A 21,595-nucleotide genomic window follows, 5' to 3' on the forward strand; every position below is an offset into this window, starting at 1 on the left:
GGCAATACTGACTCTTGTGCTTCAATAGGTTGAGAAAGTAGTTATGAACAGATACTGCATTGTAATAGAGTTAGTAGTATTAAAAAAAAACGATGGTTCAACAGAACATTGATTATTTGGTAATTGAGTTGAGTTTTCTTGAAAAAGTATATATTAAGAGCATTAAATTTCAATTTGGTGGCTGAAATAGTCAAAATCTAATAGAATTTTCGCAAATGGAGTAACGGTCTCCAGCGTTCACCACAAAGATGGACCCTATATATTAGAGAGTAGAAAACTCATTCAATGCAAATTTATTGTCTAACGCTTACACACCTTATTTTCAAGCAACAACAGTCCTTGCAAGCTTTTCTCAAAACCCAAAATCTCTCTCGCTTCAAAGACCCCACGCTCTAACCCCATAGAATGGTAAAAAGGTAAATCACGATAATTTATCGAACCCGACAGAATGGTAAAAAGATAAATCACAATAATTCATCGACGTCTTAGGTGGGAGGAACACTCTTGGCAAGCTGTACCAGTACAACAACACAGCTGAAAAGCCAACTCCATTAAAATGACAATTAGGTATTCTCAAGTTCAGTAAAGCAAGGAACTGTGGTTCAAGGTCGATAGTCAGTGCAATTAAGAAAGCAAAATCTTTACATTGAATTGGTATTGATCAGTTTTTGCAGCCGCAGTACAACACTACAAGCACCTAATAAGCTCCGCTCAGTTACAATTCTCACTCCTAAAGGTAAAAGGCCATACCAGAGAACTTAATCAACTTCCCTGTCTTCCATTCAAGATATAATGGAACGAACTGTAAACAATTGCGTCGAGGTCATCCTACAATTCATCCCCATCTTGTAACAGGTCCTATTATAAAGCCTTGGCTGCGATCATACCAATCTGCTGAAGTACATGTTCATGAAATATCTTGATGGATTGAAGCCGCTCAAAATAACTACAAACGAGAAAAGTTATCGCAGCATTAAGTAATCAAGCGTATATTAGAAACAAAGAAAAGGTAAGCAACTATTACTTACAAATAGGTGAAAGGACAATAACAAGGCCAATTGGGTACAGGAAGAAAGTGGTCCTTTCCAGAAAGGGCAATACTGCACCGTGGAAAAATGTATGGTTATTAGACAATTTTAGGATACAGGGGAGCAGAATCACCAATGCAAGTATGACCAATGAGAAAGAATAGAGTGAGTTTATCTTACCATCATAACCTAAAAAGTTGAGGTAATGATAGTAGGAAGCGGCAACCATGAAGAGCAAATTTGATAGTAAAAGGGGAATGAAACCATGAGCAATCAAAAGAGGGGAAAGAAAATAATGTACGACTGCCATAAAAAAAAATAGAAAACATAAGAAAAATTTCAACATGCAGGGGTTAAAACCTTCTCTTCTGAAAATGTTTTTACCATAAAGCAGGATGAACACTGGGAAGAAAGAATTGCAGTGGACATCAAAAGCATATAACCTTCACAAGACCAAAAAGGGTGAAGATAATTTTAGCAAATACAATCCAATTTCAAGTTAACTAACCTAAAATGCATTCACAAGACGGGAAGAATATCAATGAGCCATCAAGAAGAAGAAGAAGAAGAAGAAGAAGAAGATGATGATGATAACCGTCATCATCACCATCAACATCAATAATAATAACAATGATTTCAACCTATTATAATAAAATTGCAAAAATAGACAAACTCAGGACATGGATCTAAACTTGCCATTCAACCCGTTGTTCCACCACATGACTGTTTGGAGTTTCCTCTCGAAGATAATTGTTGGTCAAGAACCTGCAAGGACATTATCACATTGAATTTTCCATATTACTGCACTTTTTGCTCTGGCAATGACTCCATTTACATTTAGAATAACAAATAAAATGCACTTCGTTGTGATATATCCATTATACAGAGTATTGAATAGTCGTTAGAATATCACAGGAGTTCCAACATAGTATAGAACATGAAATGTGGTTTAGCCCAACGTGCTTCCATGTGAAGAAAAGGGGGAAAGAAACTAGAGAAGAAAATAACATCAAGGCCAAGCAAAGTGCCAAAGTACAAGAGAAATAAAGAGAACTATTGCATATGATTAGATTAACTATAGGCTCTTACCAACAAAATGTAGATAAAACAGCTCCGGTTATTAAAAAATGAAAAAGTAATACAGAGATAACCACAAAAACAGCATGCCCTGCACTATGATCATACCTGAAACAAGAAAGATAGCCAACCAAACAGCATGTTTCAGTAGTTTTGATATGAGATTATATGAAATGTATATTTATTCCAGAAATCACAACCTCCGAAGTTGTGGTAAATGCAAAATATTTATATATTGCTATGATATTAACTTTCAGAAAATCAAAATGGAAATAACTGGAAAAATATTGTCTAGTATGTAAATTTTTGTGTTATCAATTCCAATTTTTAGATTGTATTCTATGGTTATATTTATTTGACATGCATAAAATTTGCTCCTAAAAGTTGAGAACTAGTATCATTGTAGTTACCAATGTTAACTGCAAGTCTGCAATGATGCTTACTTAAAACAAAAGGCTCTCTCAGGCTATAAATCATCTTACCACTTCTCCACTAGTTGAGAAAAGTGAATTTGGGATTGGTTTTCCAAATTCACATTTACAAATTATCAAAGTAATATCTATGCTCACTGCTCAGATGCATGCATCAATTCAAGTTTATTAGCATAAGTTTAGAATTCAATAACTGACAACTTTAGTAAGGCTAAAAGATGCTGTCCTCTATAGTAATAATGTTATAGTAATGGATACTTACGCAGCACAGTAAGCTAAAGTAGAACATGCTAAGAGAAGACTGCATATAACAATAAATGCGGGATCATCCCGTGCCCATTGGTTCTTTGTTTCTGCAATCAATAAATATTGTTTGAACGGTTAAGATTAAAAAAAAAAAATCAAATTTATAGGATTTAATAATTGATGTTTGCTATTTTCAATAGAGGACCATTATCTGTGGTAAGAAAAATAGTCAACAAACAAAACCTAGCCACCCAACAGGGCCAACTTTCTAACTTACTATAAAAGCCTCAAGAGTGAACAAATGAATTGTGTACCGTTATACACAAAATATTAAGGTAGTAATGTGTTATAAAAATGAAATAAAATAACTCATTATCAAAAGTTAACTTGGCACACTACACCAAACTCAGCTTGCTTATTGTTAAAGAAGCCTACAAGTCAACAGTACAAGTTACTATTTTCACTATTCCTGGAATGAACTGTACAGTACTGGAATGAGCTCCTCTTAGGAAATAGGTTAATAAATGCTTGAGCTTATAAGTGGCCCCATGAAAAGGACATCTCCCAATTCAACCAGGATATTTCGGACCAATAGTCTAATGCTGCTAATGCATGTGGCATAATAATCTAGTAGAATGGAACTTGTTTAGCATATTATTCCATTCACAAAGAACCAGAAAAGCAAGTACAAAAATGCTTGCAAATAGAAAGATACCAATATAGGACTTACGTTTGTGGTACTTTGTGTGCTGATATCTGCAGCCATAGTAGTATTGTGCATGCAAAACGCAGAACAAAAATAAGAAAACTAAAGATACATTTGAAAATGTCATATAAGGATCAGTAAAGCAATCAACATCAGAAATAAAACATGAAACTATGAAAGTGAAATACTTACACCACTTTTGGAGAGGTACATAAGTGAAGCATTTGCCAGAAAGTATATTCAATATCCATTTGTTGCCACTGCAAAGAGTAATGCAATTATAAAATGACGACAGAAGAATGATAAATACATTATAAGTAAGCGAAGGATGATAAGTGACTTGAATACATAAAGATGCAATATTGAGAGCTCTGGGTGGTTTTCAAACTTTAACCAGCAGAACAATATATAACAGAAATCCAAAATTTTAAACTGATATTGAGTGGTCTGTGGCTCTGTGGTTTGCAGAAGTCTAGGAAAAGTATTGTTGTTTTTTTTTTTTTAATTTTAAAAATAGGTAGAGGAAAATAATGTTCATGAAACAAGCTCACACATCAGCTCATAGACACTAAAACTGAAAGCACATAATAACAATAAGCAGAAAAGTAACATTGACAATAAGCACCAAATTCGTGATAAATGCAAAAGAAACAAATACATGTCTTCTCACTATACACTTTTACCTCATTTCTTATTTGAATTTAAATTTGGGATGTGAATTCAGGCCATACACAGGGATTTGTCTTCTCTCCAGTAGCTTATCCAGATTCTATTGTGCAAATGCACTAGGTGGCAACACATCAACTTGCAGAACACTGTAATATTTCTCCTTCAATATGTATAAATAAGCAGCTCCATAAAATTTTAGTATTCTAATTTCACCTCAACAAAGAGGCCTGAACCACTCCTTTTTACTACATTGAATATCCAATGGAAGCTTTTAGCTGCTAGTTAAAAGGCAGAACATAGTTCATGACCTCTGCCCTGCCATAACTCTCATCAAGTTCTAAAAAAATTTAAAAAATTACCTTCCACCGTCCAAATAACCTTAATTAAATGCTCCTAGCAAGTGAACTAATCAGGCTGTAACTAAAATTTAGCGATCAGAATTACAGTTCAGCATTGATTCTTAATCATAATCCACCAATCAACACACCTACATACTACAGCTGAATCACAATAAACAATGCGATGCGGATTTTGAGATTTTTTCAGCAGCGGAGCTCAAATGTGAATTGCCGATGAACAGAGCGGAGATCCGATCTATGCAGGTTGTATGAGAAAGTAAAGACGCAGCACAGAATACACACGCATATGCGTATATACGTACAGAAGCAAAAACATGTGCGCGGTGCGTATAAATCAACATAACGGAGCAGATGAGATGGAAATGGGAACGAACCTTGACTATTCTGCGGAGGTACTGCGGGAAAACTGAATTGGGCCGAACATGCGAGCTCGTTCGCCCTTTCAGTGACGATGTAGGAAGCATCTTGCCGGTGCTCCTCCTCCTTCGTGGTCGTCTTCTTCCTCTTCGGCTCTAATTGATCGGAGATCTTCACTGTTTGAAACCCCACTCCGTTTGGTCAGGCTCTTCAAACTCTGCGTGTCGCTCTAGCCGGTGACTCGGACGGTGGCAGATTTTGTTGTCGGTTGGCGAACAAAGTCGACCCAGCCCAATATCAAAACTCTTACGGCCCAACGGCCTTACCAAATCAGGTTCGGATCTGAGCGTATAAATCAAGTTTCATTCGGAAAGCAAGATTCACCGGTACAAGACAACGAGCTTTAGTTCTGATGATGCTATTATTTCTTCCATCTCATTTTATATATTTAGTTCAATTAATTAATAAGACTTAATTAAATTTTTATTTTAACTTTTTATAATATTAAATTTAGTATTAATATATAAATTTTATATATTTAAAAACTACATTAAATATTAAAAAATTAAAATAAGTAAATACTCTGTAATAAATAATTCAGTATAACAGTTTTTCTCAATTTAGTTTTTTTTTTTTTGAAATAATTCTCAATTTAGTTCTTCTAAACAACTTTATATACTTAATTAATTAGGTCATCGACTTCAATGATTTTACTTAATTTGAGTCTTCTGCACATAGGGTCTAGTTGCATCCCCACAGAAGGGGTTGGATTCGAGCCTCAGTAGAGGCGATATTAACTATTTGTGCTTCATTTGATTAAAAAATAGCTATAAACAGACACTACATTGTAACATAGTTACAACTATCAAAGTCGATAACCTAATTACATACCAAAAGCCGTTAAGACTAAATTAGATACTCTGTATTAGTTTTTATTAATTTATTTTTGCTCCAAATGATAAAATGGCATCGAGTATTAAACTAAGGTAATCATGGGATTCGTGGCTCGTGCGTAAGTAACACTTGGCACCACGCGGGAAATCAAACCGTGATTGTGTTCGTGGTTCATGTTAAGGTTGCCGCAAGGAGAGGGAGTAAAATAGTAACCATACACCTGGGTTAACAACGGTTATTGCCATAATGGTTTGGTTTCTTTTTCTTTTTAACTCCATTTCATTAATTCATTATTTAATTATTTGTATGTTAATAATTAAAATAAAAAACAAAAACAAAAAAAAACAAAAACAAAAACAAAAACAAAAACGTTGGGTTAAAATATGACATTCCAAATCAAACATCCACCACTACTGTATAGAATTCATTAATTAAACTAATTTTCAGCACCCAAACAATCCATTTGAATTCCAGAATTCAAAGGACAATTATAAGTCCATCATCGTTTTTCCTGAAAGCGTTTAAGCTGATTTAGTTTGTTTTGCCAATGCCAATGCGTTTCACTTCTGCGTTCCTAACGCCATCCTTAAGAACAAGTGCTGAATAATAATTTTCAACTTCCTTTCTGATCATTTCCTGCATCAACGACAGCAATTCAGGACTCAACGTCAGAGTATTCTCTGACTTCACCGGCGGCGCCGCCGCAGCCTCGGTGCTGTCACCGCGGCGGTAACTCGGCTGATCACGCTGTAACGAAGAAACGCCGTCATTTGCTCCAGGCGCAAGCAGCGATAGAGTCAACACGGTGGAAGGATCGTTCTCCTTCTCTGAAACAACTCGAGGCTCCACCGCCTGCAAAGGTAAAGCCATCCGTACACTCTTCGCAGCGGCCGGATCGTGATCGTTGTTGCTAGAATAGCTAATGTCAGATTCGGAGGAACTATCGCGACTTACTCGTAATCCAGGCGGCGGCGGCGCCGTGACGTCGGCGCTGTCCGCTCGCTTCAGAATCCGCCCTGGCCGCGGCTCTCCTCCTCCAATCACGGCGGAATGCTTCCGCTTCAGCGTCGAATTCCAGTGGTTTTTGATCGCGTTATCGGTGCGTCCATTCAGCATTCGAGCAATAGTCGCCCATTTATTCCCGACCTGCGCGTGCGCCTTCGCAATGACCTCATCCTCCTCCCGCGTGAACGGCCGGTGCTCCACCTCCGGCGACAACTGATTGCACCACCGCAACCGACACGACTTCCCCGATCTCCCTGGAATCGACTTGCTTATCAACGACCAGTTCCTAGCGCCGTGCTGCTCCACAAGCTTCCTCAGCAAATCATCCTCCTCCGTGCTCCACGGCCCCTTAACCCGATCCGAATCCGCCATGCCCCGAAACACCGCACTTAAACAGAGGCGGTTGAGAAGCACTCTCGATTTCGGCGAAGAAAGGAAATGCAGAGAGCTTAAATAGGCGGGCTTAGAGTTGTTAGGGTAACGGAAGGAACCGGTTAAGTGGAGCGTTACAGTTAGGCGGTTTATGTAGGTGGGGCGAGTCGGTTCGGGGGAGTACAGCTGGAACGAGACACGTGTCGACGCATGAGAAGTGAATCCCAGAAATATCTCGCCAATACAGAGAGAGCGTCTAGGGGATGGCCGTTAGTTATTCAACGCATTTTGACTATTTGTATCCGTTACGGGAGTTGCTTTTCTTCAATGTTCAAACGCCGCTAGTGGCCTGGAGCTAATCCTTCTTGAGTACTAATTAGGTGATGATTTTACAAAATTAGCCAAACATGGAAGTAATCATCTTTTGAAATTTGAATTCAAATGATATGCCATTTTAATAATTTTTTATTATAAAACTAATGAAACTTGCACATTATAATTATCAATTATACAAATTCTTACATTCTTAATCCCTAAAAAATCTATGGAATGATTGCTTAATATGTTACCGTTCTAAACACATGCTTTTATATCCTCTCATCTCAATGAAAAAGGAATTGGTTAATCAATCAAAATATGTCAAATAAAATTATGTCTACATTAATATTTTAAATATTTTATATAAAAATCAATATAAATTGATCCGGTTAACAATGTTTAATTGTATATTACGTGGATGCGATAAAATCGATAGGTTAATTAAATATGCCAAGGGGTTAGAATAACAATGGATACAATGATATTTATTATTGATCATTATAGAATTTATGTCAATAGATTCGCATTTAACTATATGCGTATGCGTATTGGAAAGTTAGATGCTCGAATTTCAATATTGTAAGTGTTATACATCCTCCAAACGGTTGCTTGTTCCAACCAATGACATAATTTAATTGGTGATTTTTCTAAATATAAAATACGATATATAAACCTTATGCTTACGTTGATGTGGTAAAGATTGATAGGCTAAACATCTTTTTACAAACCACTGATACAATTCACTTGTCAAACCTGTTAATTCAATACACTAACTATTAACCGCTAACCGCTAACCGCTGATTGCGAAAGAAGTCCTAAAGAAACTCATAAAGTAGTTTTGCATGTGTTATTCTCCAAAATGCTAATGAGGGGGTATATACCTCAACAAAATATATAAACCAAACCCTTAAAAAAAATACCTAACCCATTATAGATGGCTTGGCAATTTAGCATGATTGGTCCATGAGTTATTGAGTGCATATCTATGAGATCTACTACCAAAAGCTTTATATAGGGGTTTAAGTGATGAGCTCGATCATATAATATTTATTGTTCAATCTCACAAACCTAACAACGATTAAAGAAACATTTGACAAAATTCTCTAGTAATTAAAATTGTTGTTGTTGTCGTACTTAAAAGAGTTCATTTCCTTCACTTAATTTGTTAAACAAAAGATCATCATAATTTAGGTCGTTATAACTAAATTAACCAAATTTAAACTTTAGCTCTCAAATATTGTTCCTTTTATTTATTTGTTACGATTAAAATTAGCATACTCTTAAAAAAAATACATTTTAAACAATTAATGACAAAATTTGATCAACTTTTTACTTGGCAGACTCGTCATAGCAAGAGGAGTCCAGAGGAGAGGTGTGTACTCACCTAGAGAAGCGGAAGCAGTAGCCATCAAGGAAGCTTTAAGCTGGCTAAAGACAAAAAATATGGATAATATTCGTGTTGAAACAGACTCTTTACAAGTGGTTCAAAACATTAATTATAGTAGAGGAGTCTTCTTCATTTCATTTGATTATTAGGAATATCAAAAACTTGTTGTGTAGTTTCTCTAATGTGTTTGTATTACTTGCTAAACGATCAACGAATCAGGTTGTCATATATTAATTAGGCATGCCGTTTATATATCTAATTATTCAGATTGGTTTTATAACCTTCCCCTATCATTTGTAATGCTTTTCTTTAGACTTGAGTTAATGAATCATTTACCTTAAAAAAAAAAAAACAAAAAAAAAAAAGAAAAGAAAAGAAAAAAAAAAGAAAAAAAAGAAAAAGAAAAAAAAAGAGAAGTAATCTCAGGCCACTCAGCGACCTTTTGGAAGTTATTTCCTTCAACTGCAAAATTACCATCATCGCCCCTCCAAAATTCTCCCTCCCTATTCTCTCTCGCCTCTCTCTGCATCATCTACTCCTCTAATCAGAACCCTAATTTCCATGGGAGAACCTCATCAGTCTTTCGTTTATCACGCTCTCGGCGGTGGGGCAGGTGCTCTCTAGTTCTAACATTTGTAGATTTTTTTTTTTTTACATAATAAATATGATAAATGCAGTCATTTGTTTGAATTCGTTTTGACGTTCAAACTCTATCACATTCATTAATAAATTAATCACCATGTATATCTAAGATAAGAATTGTGTGAATTCATGCTTTACTGTTGTGCTGATTGAATGGATTTTTCTGTGAGCGATTGTTCGAGTGTACTAAATGGATACTGTGCAATCCATTGATATGGCAGTTGCCGATGTCTTGTTGTGGAGGAGATGGTATGGGAGTGTCACTGTGCTTTTAGGTTCCACTGCCCTATGGTTCCTATTTGAACGAGCTGGCTATAATATTCTATCCTTTATCGCCAATGTTCTTTTGCTTCTAGTCCTAATTCTCTTTTTCTGGGCTAAATCTGCATCTCTTCTCAATAGGTAACGGTCTATCACTTCATTTCATGCTGTGTAGATTCTACTATATGATGACTTTGTTTCGTTATGATTAGCCTAGAACTAGTGGACTTTCATCGTATATTCATCTCAATAGGTAACGGTCATTTCATGCTGTGTAGATTCTACTATATGATGACTTTGTTTCGTTATGATTAGCCTAGAACTAGTGGACTTTCATCGTATATTCATATTTCATATTTCATTGACTGAAATTAGTCTGCTGACCTGGGAAGTGTGTAGATTACGTTGTGTTTTTCATTAGGTGATTGGTTCATACTTTGTCATTTCAGACCTCTACCTCCCCTTCCTGATTTGGAGGTTTCAGATGAATGGGTTGTGAAGGCAGGTGCAGTAATGCGCATTTGGGTTAACCATTTACTTACAGTTGCACATGACATTGCTATCGAAGGGAATGTTAAGCTTTTTATTCAGGTGCTTCTAGATGTATTTGTTTTATTTTCCAAATTACAGTCAAGAATATGTGTGTAATGTGGGATTTGTTTGACAGGTTGCTTTTGGCTTGTGGGCCGTTTCATATGTCGGAAGCTTCTTCAACTTTCTGACTCTGTTCTACATGGGTGAGTTTTGTTGCTGCTTTGTTGTCCAACATCTTATTTGAAGCCTTTTTCTCTACACCTAAGACATTTGGTTCTATTTCAGGGGTCATTTTCAGTCTTGTGATTCCTCCATTATATGAGAGTTGCCAAGATCAAATTGATGATAAGCTCATTTTGGCACATAACATCATCCTTTCTAAGTACAAGATAATCAATGATACAATTTTGAAAAAGATTTATGTGCCTCTAAACAAGGAAAAGAAGTTTCAGTAAATCTAAGGTGTGGAGTCTCTATGTCCCTCTCCTGTAAGCATTTTGTTCTCTTCTTATTGAGATATAATCTGTTGTGATGTTCCTTGAAGTTTAGACTATGCTGAAAGAAAGTGAATAATTAGGCTGGCTGTAAAGTTTCAAAACACGTGAGTTGAATCAGCACATTCAGTTCCACTAAAATCATCATTAGATCAGTGTGTCATAGCTTAAAAGTTTATGCTGCTTTTATAAAATCCAAATTGAGTAGTGTTTGGCACACATGGAGATTTCACATGCTGGGGAATGAGAGGCTACTTATTTATGGCGTAGGAAATGTTTTCTAATCCTGGAAAGATGCATTCAATCTGATGCACTTGGTGGGCACTGTTATTCGAAATTCACATTTGATGCTTTTAAATTCACATTCAATGTATTATAATTCACATTTGATGCTTTTAAATTCACATTCAATGTATTATTTGTCACATTTGATGCTTTTAAATTCACATTCAATGTATTATTTGCTAATCCTGGAAAGATGCATTCAATCTGATGCACTTGGTGGGCACTGTTATTCGAAATTCACATTTGATGCTTTTAAATTCACATTCAATGTATTATAATTCACATTTGATGCTTTTAAATTCACATTCAATGTATTATTTGTCACATTTGATGCTTTTAAATTCACATTCAATGTATTATTTGATGCCACGTTTTATTTTATTTTACATTCTTTTGTAGGTACTTTTGGCTAAGCATGTAGGATGAACATACCACGAGCATTACAAATGAGTAGAATGGGATCAACAGCCATTTGCTCAAATGGTTTAGAGGGTGTTGCTGATATGTACAATTTCCTCATTTTTCTTGTTTTTTGAAGACCATTGGTGTAACAAATTCTGGCTAATGCTTCACTTGCTTTTTCCAATTATACTAAACCACTCTATTTTTTTGGGGGTACAATGGAAAAGAAACTATAAATCACCCCTGTTCTTTCCAATTTTGCTGTTTACAAGGCCTATTGGGTAGAAGTGTAGAACCATAAAGCTGTTTTGTAGTATTTTGTAGTATAACAATCTTTACAGAGCAAAATGAGAAGAAAATTTCACAGGTCAAAATATAGAAAATATCAAAAGGATTGCACATTGGCATTGCTCTGAAAAACAAAACATGAGGCTGTAGATCAGGTCTCCATTAACTGAGGCTTGGATTTTTTCTTTTTTCCTTTCCCCTTCTTTCTGTCCCGTTTTGGCTTCTTGTTGTCCAGGGGCTGCGTGCCCTGCAAATGTTGAAAAATGGCTTGCAGGGGATTTGACTGAAAAGCAGGATGGCCAATGACAGCCCGCAGCTGATCGCCTTCCTTTAGCCTGATGAGATGAAGATTTTACAGTCAGGGTTAATGGTATTGTTACTCGAGACAGAGATAGGGTGAATGGAATTGCTTACACTAGCTTTTGCTTGGTTTTTCTGTTTAATTTAAGTTCTGCTTTTGGTTTTTGATGAGCTTCCAACTCAGGTAGGAACTCTGAAAGAGAAGATAGATTGTACGCCTGCAATTTCTTCTTCCTCCTTTGGACCTTTGTCTTCTGCAAACCAACCAAGGACCATCATATTAGCAAAACAATATAAGGAACATTTGTACACCAGAAAGACTCATGCCGGGGAAATTATAATAGGATTTTAAAATCCTATTCCATGTCAAATTTATTTCGAAATGAGAGTTGTACACTCTTAGTGGGGAGAAAAAGGAAAGGGTGAAGACACGTACCTTTGTGATGGCCTTCTGAGCACTCAATGAAGCAACTGTGTCTCTAACCTCTACATACATAATTAAAAAAAAAAAAAAAAAAAAGAGGTGAAAACAAGACCATGGACTACAACATTAAATTCATTTGATAGCAAAACCCAACAATCATCATTCCAATAGAAAGTCGATTTAAAAACATGACTTGATACTTGAGTACTATGTGTCTATGTGAAGGTCTTTTCGATAAGTTACCAAATAATGTGTGGTCACGTGACTCTAAAACTAGTTCGTTGGAACAAGATGGTCTATGTAGAGGCTCATATGTCAAACCAACGAACTTGTGTCATTCAAGAAAACCAACGAATATCTTACTTTGATTCCTAGATCAAATACTTAAAAAAAGCAAGAATGCTGATCTTACAGTCTATGCAGCTACAAAATTATCACCACCATCATTCAAAAGCGGAAAACAGGGTCTCTTCACATATGCAACACATCTAACTCCGGAAATTTGCTACAGTACAATCAAAATAACACAGCTAAAACTATATCCACTTACTAGTATAAAACTGCACTTTCTTCTCGAATTTGCGATCAGCTTTTGTAGATGCATCTTCACTGAGTCATTGAGTACAAAAACGAAAAAAATCAATATTCATGTTTTGATTAAAAAGAAAAGAGAAGATAAACATACAGTTAAGGAGAACATGTAAAGCAATATGACTCCTTTCTATTCCTACTTTATGTAAAAATAGTTAAACTGGATTCATGAATTCATCTATAATCTTTGATGCTAACATATAAGTTGAATACTGACACCCGATTAACAAACCTAAATGCAGTGTTCAAAAAACTGTTCATTGGATCAAGCAGCCATTTTAAGTTTTAACACTTTGCCCCTCAAATATTGTGTCTAAATAAGGAATATTAAAACAGATAACACAAATACACAATCAAACAATACACACTGGTGAGGACAGTAGAGGTTACCAAAATGGTTAAGAATTGAAACCAGACAGGGATCATAGCAGCAATATTCAAAAAGCATTGACATGAGAATGCAAAGGATAGAGAAAAAACAATACATTTAGTTTACTTACCGTGGCCTGGCTTTTCCCATACTGAACAATGATCTGCAGGGTTGTTCCTGAAAAAATTCATACAATTATTAAGAATCCATTTACCAACAAGCAAAGGAAAGAAAGATTAAATTTTCAAGGTTATGTCCATCAAGTAGACGATTGCCATACTGAGGTCTGACCGTCTGAGGATTTGAGGAGTGAAGGCGTAGGCCGTGAGGCGGTGAGATACGAGAGACGAGAGACTAGGGCGGAAACCGGCGGACTGCAGAAGGCGAGACGGAGAGTGATCGTCTGTACTCGTCTGGTCCTGGTCCTGGTCCTGGTCGAGAAGGAGAGCGGAGAAGCGGAGAAGAAGGGGTAGGGATATTGTCTATTCACTCGATTGAGTTTTGTTGGGCTAAAATTCTTTGATTTGGGCTATTAGCAAACTAGCTAATTGCCTATTGGCCTATTGGGCTTTCTCTCTCTCTATATATAATATTTTTTGTGGATGATCGGTTATTCCGTCACCGAAATAATCAATCGAAATCATATTATAAGTTTATGTTCGGTTGGTTTCAGTGAGTTATAGAGATTTAAAAAATACTATATGATAGGGAATATACTCTACCACGACTATAAAGTCAACTATTACATTCCGGTCGGAAACATGTACCCGACCTAATTTCTTCTCCCGAGCACATCCACATAACCTGGTCCCTTTGCCGGGTTATTCATCCCTACCCGACCGTAAGGTCGGGCCAATCTCAATGAGTTAGGCTCTCGGTTACCTCTCGTCATGCGGCAGGGATTTCACAGCACGTGTACGGCCGTAGCGGGGATCTCGACAATAGTAGTGTATGTTCCCCACGTGGCTATCATGCCGAGCGCACTTTTGGCCCATATCTTCCTGTTGACCTCTTAACTTCTTGACCGCACACTGTTAACCGGAGTGAACCCCCGACGATACTGTTTTCCCGCTCATTAATACCAAACGCTCTTTCATATATTTACGTTGTATTCATGGTCGTATTTACTCCATCACTATCAATTATTCGATTACCAGTAATAGGTTATTAACTATAAACTCACCCCTAAATATTTTAATTCTACTGTACTATTAAACATGCAACATACTTTCTCCGAAACACATTATCATTACTATTTCTATTCAGATTCTCTTTTACGAACCAAACACACCCTTCGCTCACACCCAAGTATGGCGGGTAGTTCCGACAATATCTTCCAGGTAAAATGAAAACGAATCAGAAAAAAGATGCATCTTTTGTTTGCCCAACATGCTTATCTAAAAGAAGTGGAAACAACTTTGCTTCTGGTATTGAATTGAAGCTCATAGTTTTGGCGAGAAAGATGAAAGCTTTATCTCTCTTGCTGCTATTTACTGCACTATTTAGGGCATTTGCATCATCTAACGATGCATACCCTACTGGGTATGGCGACGAACCGGGCATCTGTCTCGGTCCTAGCGACAAATTACAGCAGAGAGAAGGGGAAATCTTTGACATCACTCATCCGTACACTCCCAACACGCCGGTGGGGGATTCTGATGAGGGCGCAGGGCAAATTCTGAGTCTTTTGATGAGCATGAAAAATGGGTCTGATTACAACTTGTCGGAGATGAGATTGTGTGTTCATGCTGGCACTCATGTTGATGCGCCAGGGCACATGTATGATAATTACTTTGATCAGGGATTTGATGTTGATACTCTTGACCTTAGAGTTCTCAATGGTAGATTTCCTTCGATCACTGCTTTGATTTCAGTGGCTTGTTTGCTTTGTATACTTATTTGGAGTGGTTTATTGACAGGCCCTGTATTGGTGGTGGATGTTCCAAGGGACAAGAACATAACTGGTAAACTTTCTCAAGAGTTTTTAATGTCTTAGTTTTCTGTCTCCATGGATGTTTGTTTGAGCAGTATATGAAACAGGATTATATTCTCCAGGCATATTGAACTAATCAAAGTTTCTTAGAATCTGTTGAAGAACTGCAATTATGAAGTAATCATAGTCATAGTCCCATGTATATCTGCTACTGTATGGGAGGATTTAGCTTCTGTTTATGCATGAAACCTCACAAATCAATTCAGGTCTGATTTACCCTAGATCAAGATGAAGTGAATTGGAACAACCCCAACCAAGTTGGTCAGGCTGTAGACTTAGTAACCACAAGGCTACAAGTTCGACTTCTAATGGGAGCAGCCTATTGGCCTTCTTTGTCTGAGGACAACCTATGTTGGTTTAGGTTGGTTTACCTTCTTGTGTTCCTTTGCCGACTAGGGTCACAAGATAGAGTTTATCTAGTGCACACCCGGTTTCCCTCGTCATTCAAAAAAAAAAAGTTGAAGTGAATTGTGCAAGCATATATCTTTGCAATGTTATTGAAAGTCCCCTTTTTAAGTCAAAGCATTATAAATAATTTCAAAAACTATAATTGATTCAGATGTCTTGATTAACAAGCCTTCATGTGAAAATGTGTTTTGTTGTTGTAATGCAAATTGATGGTTGTAAAAAAGGTGCTTTATGATGGTTACTTGGTCTAAGATTGACCATTTTCATAGATTTTGCATATGAATATGTTCAATACATAGAGCAGATTAGCCTTGGTGCTTGAGCTCTCAGCGCGCCATTAATGAGCTGTGATGTTATAGTCTTTGTTTGTTTCTTCAGCTGAAGTAATGAAGTCGTTAAACGTTCCCAAGGGAGTGAAGCGAGTGCTTTTCAGAACACTGAACACTGACAGGTAATTCATAGCTTTTTTGTAATGATATAGAAAGTTATACCTAATTGACTGATTTGCATTTATAGCCAATCAGAAATCTGCTAATCAAACATTGCTAGGAAATTAGAATGTCACAAGATGGATGACAATGTAGTCTTTACATCTTTGGCCATGGTGATGTGTCAGAAAATGAATCCAAGCAAGGAAGTTTGCTGAATGATGCTTTTATTTGCTATTCTCGACATATGAACTCTGCACATTTCTACCGTTGTCTCATCTGAATTTAGTTCGAACCTTTGAGCTTTCTCCACTTTTTGTTTTAGAGATTCGGAGAAATATCTGTTGGCACTGAAAGAGAGTAAAGATTTCACCAGAACTGTTCATGTTAACCTGCTTTCTTTCAGGCGTCTTATGTGGAAGAAGGAGTTTGACTCAAGCTATGTGGGGTTCATGAAGGATGGTGCACAGTGGCTTGTAGACAACACCGACATTAAACTTGTCGGTAAGAAATTAAACTTTCAACACCATTTGATTCTCAAGACGATTGAGAAAAAAACGGAATCTTTCCTCTTAAAAAACATATCCACAAGACTTAAGATGCCATAGCAAATCACTTCTCGCTTGATGCCTAATGATGCTTTCTGGATGATGAAACTGTGTTGAATCACAGGAATCGACTACTTATCAGTTGCTGCTGCTGATGACGTGATTTCAGCTCATTTAGCATTCCTCAAGAGCAGGGTGCGAAATTTCTCTTATTAATTTCAACAGCTTTTCTTGATTCTCGAATCCTTTTTGTTACTTCTGTTATGATAACATCGCTTAACCCTTCAGGAAATTATTCTCGTGGAAGGCCTGAAACTCGATGAGATCAGTCTTGGGATTTATACCATACATTGTTTACCCCTGAGGTTGGTTGGTTCTGATGGATCACCCATCAGATGCATCCTCATCAAGTAACTCTACTAGTAAGGTCTGTGAATTGCATCTCACTAAGGCCCTGTTTGTCTGTTTGATGGAAATGGTGAAATTGAAAGCCTGGAGATAATGCCCCAATGCCATAATCTCAAGCTTTGGGATGCTGATCATCATATTATCATATTATTAGCTGGGACTAGATTTTCTGTCTTTAGTAGTTGGTACTTCTGGTTAAACAATTCAAGGCATGTAAAAGCTGGTGACTTTTGCCGTGGAACTAGTGACTGAGTGGGCGAAGTATAATTCTGTTATTCTAGTACTAGTCACGAGCTCAATTGTTACCAACACACTTTCTTGGTCCAAAAACAACACGTGTATGAGTGTATGCCTGGGAGTTAAAAATAGCATGTGGCATGTCAGGCTGTCAGCTATGCCAACAAAACTAGAACGGATCTATTAGAATATCAAGAAATCACATGAATAAACTTATATAATATTGGCCACCATTCTTGATTCTTTTGACTAGTTTGAATGATGCCCTAACTGATTTTAGTTAACAAAAAATCACAAGAACTTAACTAATCTGTGATGTTAATAACTGATAAGTTAAACTAAAAAAGTTAAGAATAACTACATTAATGATTTTTTTATAATTTTTGAGGTAAATATGACTGATGTGGAGGAGAGAGCGTGAGAAGAGAGAAAAGTTGAATTCTTCTTGCAAGAGATGATCTTTTGTGAAGCCCGCAGTAGGGAAAAAGGAAAAGCCAAGATAGTTGCATGCGTCTGTGCCCAGTCGGTCTCTCTCTTAGTTGACACATTATAAACCATCTCAAAAATCTTCCTATTGACTTTGCTCTAATAAGCCTATTTTGACTAATTGTTGAATAGGATGACGATTTAGGAATCAAATGTTGTCCCTTCAGTCAAACATAGCTTATCATTTTGCCTGTCGTTTTCAGAATCTCTGCTTAAAGTCATCATCTTTCTTCCCGAAACAACTTCGTTAACTACGTCTAGAGAAGAAAGATGAGTTCTTTAGCTAAGCTACTGGTGTTTACTCTGCTATCTGCAGCTGTGGCATCTTCTAAGGATGCTGCATATCCATCCGGGTACGGGGATGACCCGGGTATTTGTCTCGGGTCAAGCGGTGAACCCAAGCCGTCGAGGAGAGAAATCTATGAAGGCGGAGAGATATTCGATATTACTCATCAGTTCACTCCAAACACGCCTTCTGGGGTCTCCGACGAGGGCGCCGGCGAGATTCTCAGACTGCTGATGAGCATGAAGAATGGGTCCGATTACAACCTGTCGGAGATGAGGCTGTGCGTCCACGCCGGCACTCACGTCGACGCGCCGGGGCATATGTACCAGAATTACTTCGACCAGGGATTTGATGTCGACACCCTTGACCTTAGAGTTCTCAATGGTATAGTATTACCTCATTCAATTCGACCCATCAATCCTATGTCTTATGTTATGATACTTTTTTTTTTGGTTTACCCTAAGGTTTCTACTAGTAAATTTAGTCACATGATCTTAGCCAGTAAATTATCATCATTAATTTAATTCAAGAAAGTTTACAGGATAGGCTACTCCAATCAATAATTAAACTTGAAATCTTATAATTACGAAATTAACATCGTGACCAACTTAATTAGATTGTTGCTTGAGTTATGATATTTTGGGGGTGTTTGGTAAATACTAAATAGCTGTTAGTTAATTGACTTAGTGGGTTTGACTAGTTCATAGCATTATCTCGTATAAAAATGTTAGGTAAATTAGCTGTTAGTTTATAACTGATTATATGCAAAATGACTTTTTCAAAAAGTTGATCGAAAAAATGCTTTGAACATTCTTTTGAATTTTAGCTTTTTGGAGCAATAAACTGTTACAAAAAGTTAATTAGTCAAAAATTTGTATTGATTATATAATCAATTCAAATAACTAATAGTGGCCAAATAAGTCAAAATTAGCTGATAAGCTAATTATGTTACCAAAAGGCCTTTGTTTGGGTGATGCAATTTTCTTGTGATTTTGACAGGCCCAGCATTGGTAGTGGATGTTCCCAGAGACAAGAACCTAACTGGTAAGCTTTAATTCAAAGGAATATATATATATATATAGCCATGATTGTTCAGAATCTTGAAATAAATAAAGAATTGGATTTATGAAACCAATCAAAGTTGTGACCTTAGAGTCTGTATTCTGTGTTATTTCACTTAGCTGAAGTGATGAAGTCGTTGAATATACCCAGGGGAGTGAAGAGAGTACTCTTTAGAACACTGAATACAGACAGGTATGCCATAGTTTCCACAATAATTGTACTTCAGAAGCGAGGTTTTCGCCAAAGAGACTGAAACAAGCTATACTTTCAGGCGTCTAATGTGGAAGAAGGGATTCGACACAAGCTATGTAGGATTCATGGAGGATGGAGCCCAGTGGCTTGTGGACAACACTGATATTAAGCTTGTTGGTGAGTAGTAAAGTTTCAGTATCGTTCTAATAAATTCAAAGAATCTGGACGAGTTATGCCTACAATATCAGCAAAAAGTGTTAGGTCTAAGCCCTCTAAGGACTCTTGTAGGTCTGTAAATCGTGTCGGGAGTGATCACTGACTCTTGGACACCGTCTTCGTTATCTTAAAAACGAGATGCATGATCCATCATATTGTTCTTGAACTGCAGGAATTGATTACTTATCTGTTGCAGCATATGATGACTTGATTACTGCCCATCTAGTTTTCCATAAAAGCAGGGTAAGTAGTGGGTTGATTTCTCTTGCTACAATTGTTATGATCAGAATTTTAGCCACTACTCAGGCCCACCTTGTAACCCTAGTCGGCAAACCGGCTGTTCCCAGTGTGGTTACCAAATTAACAGCCTGATCAACTTGGTTGAGGTTTTTAACGATGCTGAAATGGTGCAGGAAATCATTCTTGTGGAAGGCCTGAAACTTGAAGGTATTGAGCTTGGGATTTATGATGTTCATTGCTTACCCTTGAGGTTGGTGGGGGCAGAGGGATCACCCATTAGATGCATCCTGATCAAGTGAACCAAGGCTGAATTTTCTGCCCTATGCAGTTGTGGCTAAAGCCTTGTTTATGGTCCTATTGGCACATTTGGTTCAAGACTATACACCATGAATAAGTTTAACCTTAATTAGTTATAAATCTAACCACTCATTACACCTTTTAGACATATTCACACCATAATATTACTTATGCATGACATATCTTCGCATAAATCAACCAACAAATAATGGAGAATATGATAGAGATGTCAATGTGGGTTAGACCTATATAGGCCAACCAAATCATACCTACTTGGGCTTTCAAGTTTTAACTATTGTTGAGCTGCTCAATAGGCTTCTTGAATTATTTACTAGAATTGGATTAATCAGTCTAGCTTGAGACCTAATATTCAAGACACCTTTGGGCCTGTCTTAATAGCCTTCATTCTCAACAATTTTGTGTGGACTTTTGCCTTATTGGGTCTATCTTGCTATTTACTGGGCTTGGTACACCCATCCCAGCAGATATCATTACAGGATCAAGCCAAGCCTAAAACCTGTTGTGGCCATAAAATTTGCAACGTGGGAGAACATCAAACCAAATACAATACTAAGTTTGATTTATTCTTTTCTGAGTGACAAGGATAAACCAAAATCAACTTAGGTTGTCTATAACTAAACAACTCAAATCAATCAAAACATGACCAATTGGTTGACCCCTCTCAGATGTAGTATATGTCCAGCCCAACCAGTCAACATCACTCCAGTCTCGGAATCCATGACCTTTCATGTGAGAGTGCTTGACCACAAAGTCTTTAGGTTATTCTAGTTAAGGTAAAATAAGATTGTATACCACGTTTGTGAATTGTGGTGTCCGAGGATAACGTTAACGCAGCTACAATTGGCTGGGCGAGGTTAAAAGGGACCGGGGCGAGCTGAGCAGAGGCAGTACAGTGTCACGGGAGCTAATTAACTAATCCCTGCAGAGAGGAGTGGGTCTCTGTGTGTCATCGTCTGCCTCACATCTAACCCAAATCCAAACAAACCAACGATTTGTTCATCATTACATTTTTTTTTGGGGTCCTGTTTTTATATTCCGATTGCCATCCTCATCCACATTACAGTTCATTTGATTTACCTCTCTAAGCAAAAGTTTGGCTGCCATGTTTCCTGTCTTGTCACTATCTCCTTCACCCTTCATTCCATATCATTCTTTATTCTTCCCATTCTTGATTCTTCTTCACCCTCCCTCTAATGCTTCCAATGCCCACAAAATAATTTTTAAAAAAAGATTGTAACATACATACAGTTGTAATTTTGGTCTCATTGTGCCATGAAATTTGTTGCATCATGTAGCGTCAAGATCCAATCTTCTCAACCCCAACCAAGTTTGA

General features: G+C 37.1%; 6 protein-coding genes across 8 annotated transcripts; 3 read left to right on the top strand and 3 right to left on the bottom strand.

Moving 5' to 3' along the window:
* Window positions 1-521: 521 nt before the first annotated feature.
* Window positions 522-5,248, bottom strand: LOC116033706 (protein unc-50 homolog). Its single transcript, XM_031276475.1, has 10 exons — window positions 4,891-5,248; window positions 3,681-3,748; window positions 3,513-3,538; window positions 2,799-2,889; window positions 2,118-2,213; window positions 1,725-1,793; window positions 1,413-1,471; window positions 1,209-1,331; window positions 1,029-1,100; window positions 522-946 (listed from the first exon to the last, which is right to left on the bottom strand). Exons 1-10 carry the CDS (start codon window positions 4,978-4,980, stop codon window positions 882-884), a joined length of 759 nt encoding a protein of 252 aa, XP_031132335.1. The 5' UTR covers window positions 4,981-5,248; the 3' UTR covers window positions 522-881.
* Window positions 5,249-6,126: 878 nt separating this feature from the next.
* Window positions 6,127-7,252, bottom strand: LOC116031929 (transcription factor MYB44-like). Its single transcript, XM_031274286.1, has one exon. It carries the CDS (start codon window positions 7,142-7,144, stop codon window positions 6,299-6,301), a length of 846 nt encoding a protein of 281 aa, XP_031130146.1. The 5' UTR covers window positions 7,145-7,252; the 3' UTR covers window positions 6,127-6,298.
* A 2,061-nt stretch (window positions 7,253-9,313) lies between these two features.
* Window positions 9,314-11,683, top strand: LOC116033547 (reticulon-like protein B11). Of its 2 annotated transcripts, none has more exons than XM_031276294.1 (6): window positions 9,314-9,462; window positions 9,713-9,893; window positions 10,202-10,343; window positions 10,420-10,489; window positions 10,572-10,774; window positions 11,465-11,683. In XM_031276294.1, the coding sequence occupies exons 1-5, from the start codon at window positions 9,411-9,413 to the stop codon at window positions 10,739-10,741; spliced, it is 615 nt and encodes a 204-aa protein (XP_031132154.1). In that variant the 5' UTR covers window positions 9,314-9,410; the 3' UTR covers window positions 10,742-10,774; window positions 11,465-11,683. The 2 variants fall into 2 exon arrangements, with proteins under 2 accessions (XP_031132154.1, XP_031132155.1); XM_031276295.1 differs by having other exon boundaries at window positions 10,572-10,748.
* Window positions 11,684-11,757: 74 nt separating this feature from the next.
* Window positions 11,758-13,952, bottom strand: LOC116033548 (ribosome biogenesis protein slx9). Of its 2 annotated transcripts, none has more exons than XM_031276296.1 (6): window positions 13,721-13,952; window positions 13,571-13,617; window positions 13,030-13,088; window positions 12,492-12,541; window positions 12,170-12,309; window positions 11,758-12,090 (listed from the first exon to the last, which is right to left on the bottom strand). In XM_031276296.1, exons 2-6 carry the CDS (start codon window positions 13,588-13,590, stop codon window positions 11,907-11,909), a joined length of 453 nt encoding a protein of 150 aa, XP_031132156.1. In that variant the 5' UTR covers window positions 13,591-13,617; window positions 13,721-13,952; the 3' UTR covers window positions 11,758-11,906. The 2 variants fall into 2 exon arrangements, with proteins under 2 accessions (XP_031132156.1, XP_031132157.1); XM_031276297.1 differs by having other exon boundaries at window positions 13,732-13,921.
* An 806-nt stretch (window positions 13,953-14,758) lies between these two features.
* Window positions 14,759-17,574, top strand: LOC116031468 (cyclase-like protein 2). The gene is made up of 6 exons (XM_031273688.1): window positions 14,759-15,281; window positions 15,360-15,404; window positions 16,220-16,292; window positions 16,676-16,773; window positions 16,942-17,012; window positions 17,106-17,574. Exons 1-6 carry the CDS (start codon window positions 14,786-14,788, stop codon window positions 17,229-17,231), a joined length of 909 nt encoding a protein of 302 aa, XP_031129548.1. The 5' UTR covers window positions 14,759-14,785; the 3' UTR covers window positions 17,232-17,574.
* A 577-nt stretch (window positions 17,575-18,151) lies between these two features.
* On the top strand, window positions 18,152-20,385 carry LOC116032737 (cyclase-like protein 2). The gene is made up of 6 exons (XM_031275440.1): window positions 18,152-18,618; window positions 19,234-19,278; window positions 19,416-19,488; window positions 19,568-19,665; window positions 19,877-19,947; window positions 20,118-20,385. Exons 1-6 carry the CDS (start codon window positions 18,219-18,221, stop codon window positions 20,241-20,243), a joined length of 813 nt encoding a protein of 270 aa, XP_031131300.1. The 5' UTR covers window positions 18,152-18,218; the 3' UTR covers window positions 20,244-20,385.
* Window positions 20,386-21,595: the final 1,210 nt, after the last annotated feature.

This window comes from Ipomoea triloba, chromosome 10, assembly GCF_003576645.1.
Source record: "Ipomoea triloba cultivar NCNSP0323 chromosome 10, ASM357664v1".
In the NCBI taxonomy this organism is placed as follows: domain Eukaryota; kingdom Viridiplantae; phylum Streptophyta; class Magnoliopsida; order Solanales; family Convolvulaceae; genus Ipomoea; species Ipomoea triloba.